At 42.6% G+C, this 11,161-nt stretch overlaps 1 protein-coding gene across 1 annotated transcript in view; it reads right to left on the bottom strand.

Annotated features, from left to right (window-relative positions):
• Positions 1-1,571: 1,571 nt before the first annotated feature.
• The window catches only part of T265_00467 (hypothetical protein), a gene marked incomplete at both ends in the record, with an annotated part of 33,837 nt that continues 24,247 nt past the window's right edge, over positions 1,572-11,161 (bottom strand). The window contains one exon of the mRNA XM_009164240.1: positions 1,572-3,726. Within this exon, the coding sequence (XP_009162504.1) occupies positions 2,290-3,726 (1,437 nt within the window). The remainder of the gene's footprint in view (positions 3,727-11,161) is intronic.

Here is an 11,161-nt window from a genome sequence, read left to right as displayed (position 1 = left end):
TCATTTTAATTGAGAGCAATCACATATACTGTTCCCTAAATTCACGCGGGTTTATTTAAATGGAGTGTGAAATCAGTGCCCAATGTTGTTTGAGGCTATGTTAACACAAATGACATGCCAACAACGACCAATAGTTGCATGTCTGCTGAGACCAAATAAACAACTCATCATAGCGCCCTGTCATGTCAGTATTGGGGGAGCTGCAAGCACAATTACTCAATGGGTAAAGACGAAAAATAAGTAACCGTTAAAAGTGGCCTAAACAGAATTATTTCATGAAAGGATTCACCGATACAAATGCATGCTGTAGGCAAGGGAAGGTGAACAGATGGCGGGTTATTGGCCCCGGGTGCAAACAAACGGCCAATCACGACATCATGATTTACTTGAACTTAAGATCTTTTCTGTACTGAGACTCGTTTTAGGTGCACCACTGAAATTCTACTGTATCGGAGTATAACACAGGGTCAGACTGGAAAACTTGTTCTCAAACTGTTCTCAGTCATTCGTGTTGTGGGTGACTGCAGTAGATTTACTCTGGGTCACATGGAAAATATGGTCTACTGTGAGCTCTCCTGTCAGGCCAGAGGTGAAAACTAGGCCATTTCAGTTGGAGGGTCTGGTTTTCGTGTTTTCGTGTGTGTTTTGTTTTCGTCTTATGTCTCGGTGTGATAAACCAGGCGACAACGGTAGAGGCAGTCAAAAGATTAAATAATATGACTGCGTTGGATCGAGTTCTTGGTACTTGGAGCGCGATCCAAAATCCCATGCTTCAATGAACGACTTGCATGTATCAACTAGATAAACCAAATTGTAACCATGATCTTTTAGTCTATCTCCGAGAACAAGCCACTTCTTGCGTTGTTCTCCATTCCCTTTTTACAAGCGCTGAACCGTAGGACCTACGTAAGTCACACCTGAATTACTGTTTATCTTGAGAGCAGTGATTTTTCCGGTGTGTTATGAAGCAGTTTCAAATGGTGAATATTCGTCGTGGTGAGATTCCGCTGGCATAGTCTGAATAATGTCCACTGAAATTCCTCGGACTCCTCGATGTGTCAATGCAATAGTTATCGGCGTACAAGTGCAAAGCGATCTTTTACGAATTGTGTATGCCTTTAGTACGAAAAATAGTTCACTAACATTAACATGTTGGCGTAGTAGTTATTAACTACGGGAGAATAACACGCAACTAGTCATTACTGTTAAAGTTGTCTCCTTACAACACCCAGTAGATTGCTGAATAACCCTCACTCAGATATCACTTGATCCATGGAGTGATAGTCTACTTCGATACATGGACTCACTCGCGATCCCCAGATTTCTTACTCAGGGGGGAATCAGAACTTCCTGAAACTCTAATTATGGCCAGTTTGTAGTAATATGCCTGCTCTTTCGTAAAATGAGACAAGATTTTTCCATTTATCCGGCATTCCGAACTCCGTTTTAATGCTTGAACTTTTGCGGCAAGTTATCAGATACCACGTTTCCGACGTCAGAGAATAATCTTGACTAAATTTTTCCCTCGGAACCTAGAAAAGTGGGCAAGTGAACACATAGATAAAATTATATGCATGCACAAAATACACTCAGTGAGTAGAGGCACAACTTGACAGCGGTGAAAAAGGAAACAGGGAGTGAAACATCACTATACTGACGTCAGTGGACAAAACACTGATGAGTGCATTTGAAAGGGCTGTGGATATGATGTACATATATTAATTATACACGGATGGGACCACGTATAAAGCCGTAGTGCTATTGTGACAGACTCTGCTGCTGAAAATGCTGGAAACATGTCCGGGAGTCTCTCTGCAAGTTCCATGTTGATCAAGTAAAGAAATAGGCTGTTGGGAATATGCACACAGACACATGTGACAGTTCGTCTCACACGGCAGAAATCAAGGATACCTAGTTGAATGGTCTCTGCGGACCATCTTGTGTACGGTTACACACCGGGTTGAAAGATTTGTTCAACAAATCCAACGGGAAATTACATATTGGAATGTGCACCGAGAACGAAAATGAGTGACCAAAAACACAAAGGATATGTGGCACATTAAACCGAGGTTGGGTTGATTTGTACAAGTCGACTCACAAAACGCCGGGTGTGTACTATAGAATTGTGAATATGAAACGACCAGTCTGTTTCGTATTGTTGTACCATGTACTGTTTATCTCGTGTTGTGATTTCACTCTTGAATACAGTAAGCGAGTAGGGGCATCTGTTACATTCGGTTGCGAAGATAAGTCTCTTGATGAATACATCAAAATGACTGGATAGACAATCTAACTCATTTTTGGCACACACGTTAGTATATTTTCCGTCGTTATAGCTGGCCGTAAGGTCAAATTGATTGGTACCTCATTCTGTTGCTGCGAGCAGAACATGAAGTCATCTTCATCTAACTGATTCTGTTTTGTTATAGTTCGTGCTCGGCGCTCTTCAGCAGTTGCCATCGATAGCTTTTCAAAATGTTTTTTCAACCGATTCTCGGTATATTTGAAATCATCCGTCTGGAAAGGTAGCCAACTGCTGGCCGGTAAGGAGGCTTCATCAAAGTCAATGTCTCGTGAGAAACAGTTCCAATAGGTTGAGTGCAGATGTGCTAAGTGTATGAGGCAGTCTATGGCATCGGGGTGAGGAATGCGTTTTAGCTCAGATTCAGGAAGTGCGAATAATTCCGGTTTGAAGTCACAGTCCTCTGAGCTGGTTCGCTGTTCGTAGGTCGACATTAAGAGTGACCGAACACATGCCTCGGTACATTCACATAGACTATTTAACTCATAACCTCCTTCCAGAGCCAACACAATGCGTGCTCTGGCTATCTTCTGGTTGCACAACAGCCTTGTCATCCAGCCAAATGCTGCAGGGCTTACGTTATATCCACCAAGGCTAGCTGGATGTCCAGGTGCTGCATCAAAACCGGCTGAAACAATGACTAAATCCGGTTGAAATTCTAAGGCTACTGGGAGAACAATAAGTCTAAATGCGGCCAGGTACTCTGCATCAGCCATCACCACTCCAGTTGGCCAGGCAATATTGATAGTATAGCCTATTCCTGGACCACTGCCTATCTCCTCAGGAGCACCTGTACCGGGAAAAAAGCCACCGCCGTCGTATCGGTGAAGTGAAATGTAGAGAACGGACGGATCGGAATAGAACACTGTTTGGGTACCATTTCCATGATGTATATCCCAGTCAACAATGAGAACTCGCCTAGCTTGTAATGAAGTTGTGCTTGGTTGGATAGGTATATCCGAGTGGATTCCGAAGCGTTTGAGTGCCTCAACGTCTGCAGAAATTGGTGAAGGATGGAAGTATTGAGCCTGTCGGGCAGCAATTGCTACTGAATTGAAATAACAAAAACCCATTGCTTGACCCGGTTCAGCGTGATGTCCAGGTGGTCGAACCAATGCAAAACCATTTGGACACTGGCCAGCCAGAACGCGACAAGCCAAATCAATTACACATCCGGCGGCAAGCCTAGCTGCGTGGGCTGTCTGTCCGGCCGTGTTCCATGTCGTATCCGAATCTACGCCGACCCCTCCACAGTCCAGGCGACACAAACGTACGGTGGCCAGTAATGACGGCGCAATACGACATCGATTAGCAGGATCACTGCCAAAAAGAATGGTGTAAATGTCGTGATGTGCCCACTGCAATTCTCTTAGAGTTGCACGACGTCCAGGTTGGTGGTGGCACTTTGAAGCCAATCCGCTGGCCTGTGAGGAATGAAAAGTGTAAAAAAACCTCTGATAACGAAAGAAAACCTTATTTTGTGGTTGTATGTACTTTCCAAAGCAATGAAGCGTCTTCAGGGAGAAGCTGAGAGGCTTCCATATCTACGCAGCAGAACTACCGGAAAATTTTATATTTCCCACCAGGGCAGGCATTGAAGCATTCCTGGCAGAACTAACAGAGACATTCCTTCCTTCGGTAATGCGGCCTTACGAAACTTATAATAGAACTCCACTCGCTACTCCCAATGTAATTGCTTCATCAGTACGCCTTTGACATTCAGGCTTGGACTACACAAAATATTCTGCAACAGTCTCCTGTCCAGTATCACGATTTTATACTATGCGAATTAAGGTTGGACAAGGCCAACCTATGCTTAAAAGCTAATTACCGTGAAGCAGCTTCCGCTTCCTTATGAGGAGGTCAAACCCGAATGATACAAACCTCTTAGCTAGTAGCTGAGTGCTAGCAGTTAAATGCAGATCATTAGTAAGATTACGTAAAACGAATTGAACGAACGTTCTCGTGTCGTGTTTTAGCCATAATCATACGCCTGTCTGATTTCCAACGGCATTTAATGACTACTCTAGCCGAATGCAAACTACAGTGAATACATATTCTACCTGTCTTATTAAACTATACTTTATCTTATACATAATCGGTTTTCACCAATCGGAAGCAATGTAAGGCTGAAATGGGTCTAGGAAAAAATTGGCAACCGTATAAAGATTTAGACGACAAACGGTCCATTTTTGTACTCACAACAAAGTAAGAGTGAAATTCTAAGGAGAAACTGAGGGTTGATACTTCTCACAATTATAGTGAGTGGGAAAATAGCGGAGACAACCGTCTGAAATTCGCGCTACTCTTGCAAGGCTCTGAACATTCCATACCCGAATACTTGTGGTTGGTCTCGGGACCTACTTAATCGTATAGACATGTATGTGCGTTGTTGTGTGGTGGCACATCAGCCATTGTACTTTCCAAGCAATCAAGCGTCTTCAGGGAGAAGCTGAGAGGCTTCCATATCTACGCAGCAGAACTACCGGAAAATTTTATATTTCCCACCAGGGCAGGCATTGAAGCATTCCTGGCAGAACTAACAGAGACATTCCTTCCTTCGGTAATGCGGCCTTACGAAACTTATAATAGAACTCCACTCGCTACTCCCAATGTAATTGCTTCATCAGTACGCCTTTGACATTCAGGCTTGGACTACACAAAATATTCTGCAGCAGTCTCCTGTCCAGTATCACGATTTTATACTATGCGAATTAAGGTTGGACAAGGCCAACCTATGCTTAAAAGCTAATTACCGTGAAGCAGCTTCCGCTTCCTTATGAGGAGGTCAAACCCGAATGATACAAACCTCTTAGCTAGTAGCTGAGTGCTAGCAGTTAAATGCAGATCATTAGTAAGATTACGTAAAACGAATTGAACGAACGTTCTCGTGTCGTGTTTTAGCCATAATCATACGCCTGTTTGATTTCCAACGGCATTTAATGACTACTCTAGCCGAATGCAAACTACAGTGAATACATATTCTACCTGTCTTATTAAACTATACTTTATCTTATACATAATCGGTTTTCACCAATCGGAAGCAATGTAAGGCTGAAATGGGTCTAGGAAAAAATTGGCAACCGTATAAAGATTTAGACGACAAACGGTCCATTTTTGTACTCACAACAAAGTAAGAGTGAAATTCTAAGGAGAAACTGAGGGTTGATACTTCTCACAATTATAGTGAGTGGGAAAATAGCGGAGACAACCGTCTGAAATTCGCGCTACTCTTGCAAGGCTCTGAACATTCCATACCCGAATACTTGTGGTTGGTCTCGGGACCTACTTAATCGTATAGACATGTATGTGCGTTGTTGTGTGGTGGCACATCAGCCATATGTTCGGGTGTGCCGACACCAGTGAGGGAAAGAACGCAGTGCCTATTTTTAGCCACGAGAAAATCGACAGCTGTCCTTAGCTAGACTGTTTGGGTTGAATGAATGGATGGACGGGAAATACTTGACAATGCAAATCCCTTCCTCCAATTGGATGGGGTTATCTACCAGCTCAACTAAAAATAGAGTATTCCACCGGGGTCGCGTAGGTCCGCGTGGCCAGGAACAGGCATTCACAAACACGCATGATGTTGTTTCACGACTGTCGGTCTGGTGATGAAACTATTTTTAACTTCCGGGCATAATGCAATCGGATCGGGATTGGTGGACACACAGGCAATGGCTGTGAAAAACGTTAAACGGACAGACGAGGCAGCGTCAACTAGTGCCCAACTGTGGCTGGTGTTGCTATGAGACTGGAACACACGCACAGAAGAGAGAAGCGGACCGCGGCATGCAAACCGCTGTAGAACACTCATACTAAAAGACAGGGACGAAAATGACAACTAAATTTATCGCACACAAGACTGCACCAACGAGCAGCTATTTATGGAACCTAAACAGCATGTGGAAGTCAGTGGAATGCAAGATTTTCGGGATAAAAATTCACACCTCAATGAGACCAGCGGTCGTAACAGTACGCCATGTATTATAATCAACATGGAAACGGAATTTAACAGGGTATGAGTGGAAACTTCATCTTTGTTACAAACCAGCCTGCAAACTTAATTTTTGATTGGTGTTTAAAAACCAGAGCACCATTTAACCATCCTACTAGTTTGCTTCAAATAAATTTCAGACTGACCACCTCTTCACTAAACATTTGACTAGATCTTCTACGCGGTCAAGAATGATCCCGGAAAACACAGTTACACCTGTCAGTTTAGCAACAACGTTTGTGTAGAATGCAGATGGCAAGATCGACCCCATAAGACGATTGGCTACAGCTGGCTTTCTCGAGGTCACGACAGAGAAGGAGTGCGGCTGCACAAGACAAGTGATTGACAAAATGCCCAATATCTACCTACCCCTGATCACTAAGCCAAATGTCTATCAGAGCTAGGCAGGAGTGAGGAAAATACTTGTCACCAGAGAAGAGTGAATAAATGGCGGCTTAACAGCTTGGCTCGGAAGATAAAACAGCCTGTCTCACTTTGGTCGACAGAAACTGACACAAGCCGCAGCGATTAGGATAGTCGGTGCAAAACAACATCGTGTAAAGGTAAGTATACACAGATGTGGCTGAGAAAACGAAACTGAGAAGTTTATCTGGCTACACGAGAAATCGTGGAGAGGAGCATGCTCCAGAAATTTGGTCCCTTGCTGAAATGTAGCCTCGCAAAGTACAATTCATTATGCGGGCGTGAAGAGCTTTGATGCGCGGTGACAGCATTTTACATTCTTTATCATATTATTCTTGAATTAATATGTACCCAAAAGGTTAGTGTTGACGCCCTAAGACTTAGGAGTTCACGTTTTCCTATCAAAAGCTGCTGGTTTGTTGTTAGTGTAAACAAATTTATGCTCAAAATCTTCTGATTTCATGAATGATTCCCACGCTAAACCTTTCCTGCTGGTGGGTAAAAAGAGAAGTATTCGGTCTTAAAGTCTACTGCCTATGAATGCGCCAAAACCAGTAGTGGTTAACAAGTATCAACTTAATGGTGTGCGTCAACAGCATGCTTGAGTCACTGTCGTGGGAACAAGGTGCTAGCAAGTTAATTCAGTCAACAGTTCGTATGACTTGCATTAAAGTGGGAATATAAGCACAAATTAGGCACGTTCGAATGTCTCAAGGTAAACTGCTCACTCTATTCCCAAATGCTCACTTGCAAATGCTTCCAGATTGAAGTCAGGCGTCGTGGGTTCTCCGGATGCTTTGAATCATTCTGACACGTGCAGTGGTGATTCAACATTCCGATGTTATAAGCCAGTACCGTAGTAAAACGATCATGCTACACAGTAAAAGAGCGATAGTGAAGCAATCAATGGGAAGATGTAAGAAACCGAGTGAAAAATTATTGTTTCAGAGATATAGTAAACAACCAGTGAATTAATTGTTGGGCAACGTTTCGCTTTTGATACCAAAGCTTCAACAAAACAAGTGGATCGGTTATAGGGTTGACAAAGCTTCAAAACAGTCAGAGGAATGATCACTAGGACTTCTTACGACTAGCCGACTTGTCCACTGCTGAACGGCAGTCCAAAGTTCTTGTTTGTTGGCTAGTGTGGGTGACTATCAGCTAAGATAGATTGGTTGGGAGGTGGTCACCGACTTGAATCAGAATTTGGGGCCTTACTTTACGGTCAAGAGAACCTTGTTGGAATATTTCTCTAGGGAGTTGTTCACAGACTATTTTGGTCGGTGTTTTGAGAGTCCTAGGACAAGTGGACCAGGGCTGAGGGGATTAGGTAGATTTTACTCCGCTTGGGCTTTTGTACTTTGGATCCCAAACCGCAAATCTGCTCTTGTTATCTCGACTGATCTAAGAACACTCTTTCCATGCTTGACCGTTCTATACCTGTCGCTGTGATGTGAATCTTAGTCCTTGTCTCAAAACACTCACACTTTCCCAATCTATTCTGCTCAACGTTGATGCAGGACCCGCCATTGCCGGGACTTCAGCTGCCGCCTTATATTTACCTATGTTTCCTAGTGGTTTGTTTATGCACCACTTATGCCCACCGACTTTTGTGTGCAACCTCCTGGCTATTTGACTCATGAAAGCCTTTGTGCAGTTGCTACACTTTATTTTGTATATACAGTTACTAGTCCTATCACCCGGCAGTCTATCCTTCAATAGTATCAGTAGTGAAGGTAAAAATTCTTCCTTCCAGAATGCTACCCTAATGTTAACCCTTCTAATGACTTCAGATTTCTTCCTTTTGTGAGAGAGCCTGCTGTTCCAATCCGCACCTGAGTGTAAGGCCGAAAGCCGTCTTAGTTGCCAACTAGTCAAACCGATTTGGTATACACTAGCTTCAAGTCTCTTTTTACTTTAGTCTGTGTTATTGTTCAGTCAACCTCTTCTGTTCACAGTACTCTTACTCTACTAGACTGTGCTGGAACTATACAAAATACACTGCTTTGAATGTGCTGGTGATAATTTTAAGACCGAACCAGCTTCTGCGCACCAGTGGGTACGCAAATCCAGCCAGAGTTTTCTGTTCACAGTCTCCCATATGCACATTAACCAACATAGGGAATGTCATGGATCTCATCGTCAGAGCTTCTTGAAAGTACATAACTCATTCGAAAAGAAAGTGAACGAGGTTTGAGCATATTTTGATGCTTTTGATGCTCTCATTTACGGAGAGCTGCCTTCCTCCTTTCAGCGTTGTGTTTACCAGTAGCAGCCACTTCTCTACTTCCACAGCGTTGTTTGGAACATTTGTATACATCGAGGTGACAACAAAACAAGTAAAACTTCGTCCACCTTCGAAGAAGACGCGACTACTTTTTCACGGCAAAATCATACGATTTTTTATTTTGGAATAAGTAGTGCACTCGGAACTTCACAAAACAGTTTTATCATAATCTTTAAAATGGGCTTCCAAGATTGTTTGTTATTGAGGAATGTAAAAGTGATCAAAATCCCAAAATGTAGGCGGCGATGGCAGAAATTATGGTCACTGCTTAAGGAAGCTCCACTGTTTACCAAAATAATCACGTAGGCGGACATCTTCCGATAGGGAATAGGGACTGAGTTACACATTGGTACATGACTTTGAACCGTAAACTCCTCGTTCTTTTAATTCGTCATCTTCATCTCCTACCAAGAGACTTTTACTTTTGGATATCGGTCCTTCAGACACACTGTGATAAGCCCATCAAACTAAAAGAGTTCACTGTAAGTTAACATAAGTTATTTCATCACACCAACTAAGTAGACTTCAGTGTTTAGGAACATACCGTAAATGGATGTGGAACTGATAACGTAGTTACTCGTGTTGCCCAATCCATTGGTACTCTAAATGACTGTATGGACTGAGTCTTGATGAAGACTCCGATTGAATGTAATGTTGAACTGATCCGTGGAGGGCTTTTGAATGCCCCGAAAAAATACCTTGACGTTAACTTTTCAAAGCCATTAGTTCTCATGTTGTCTTTTGCGGTCGCTTAAAATACACGAGGTTTTTTCCCATCAGATCTCCCATCTCATTCGGATAATTCCTCTTACCTGTTTACACTTAGTCTAAGTATCTGGCCACAAAATCACCCCAAAACCAGTAAGGTGAATTATTGAAAAGCAATAATTACGCAGTATGATCGACAAAAATGTGGCTCCAAAGAGAATCTTTCAGGCCATGAGACAGAATGATGCCGGTGATAAAGTCGGTCTGAGACTATGGACTACTTAGTAAATGATTGGTGGACATACAAACCTAGCCGTGCCTAAAATGCACACACAGTTGCTCATTCTGCGTCGCGGTACGTAAATAATGAATAGCTGGGCTTCCGTTTGGAAAATCTAATGCAGGATTGCAAACTTAACTCACATAAGCAATTGTAATGGTGACTAAAAACTAATGGTGACCAAAACGGTTGATCTCACTGGTCTATATCAGTTTGTACTCGACGAGACGATTTGGTTGAAAAAATGACTGCAACTCCAACCAGCTGGATACAATGTTTCTGATCGATAGGTACAAAGGTTGTAATGGTTTAATTCGTTGTCTCATTTATCCAACTTGATAATACAAGGTCACAGATTGTTCTTTGGTTTCTTTTGTTGCCTGTAGAAAATGCGCTACAACTTATACGGGGTTGGCATTTCAGACAATAAACAAGACACTATTGAGTTTTGTCCATGTAAGCGTGTGGTTCACAGACCAACCAACTCTGTTTTCTGTTCACAACTAACCGCCTGTGGATGCCCGTTCGTTATTATGTTCCCGAATGATCCACTATTTTTCGATAACTCAGACATAGCCACATGGTATTCTAACTGACAATCTTGTTTACTAGTCTGAAAAAATGGTGCGTAACAAAGGTTGTTCTAAATTCCAAACCAATCAACAAAGCAAGTCTACTTTTAGACGAAAAGCGTGTGTGTGGTTTTCCGAGGAATGGTTCTGAAAGAGAGAAATCGCGACTTTTTGGTAAGTATGCGCTAAATTTATTTGTCTCTTTTCAGCCAGTCAGATTTTGGGTCTCAAAATCGATGAACCTTAATCAATACTACACAATTCACACACATGTTTGGCCGTGCGATTTCATTCTCATGAAAGCCCCCTCCTGAATACGGGAAAGGTCATTAGAATCAACAATCAAGATGCACTTCTCTTGTACCTGAACTCGAAAATCCATGAACATCCTTCAAGACGCAAAATGTATCACCTAGCTCCGCTTTTCGTTGCACGTAGAAAAGGACTACAAGGAGGGACCATCAGGAAGTTAACTTTCTTGGCCAGAATTTTGTCTGTTGTTTAGAGGGATTTCTGCAGTAACAAGACTGTAAAGTTACTGAAGAGCAATGGTAAAACATCCTCGGTGAGTAACGAAAGAAGTCTCCTAGCT

The sequence above is a fragment of the Opisthorchis viverrini genome, assembly GCF_000715545.1.
Source record: "Opisthorchis viverrini unplaced genomic scaffold opera_v5_4, whole genome shotgun sequence".
NCBI lineage: Eukaryota > Metazoa > Platyhelminthes > Trematoda > Opisthorchiida > Opisthorchiidae > Opisthorchis > Opisthorchis viverrini.
This window is presented reverse-complemented; position numbering and strand designations above follow the sequence as displayed.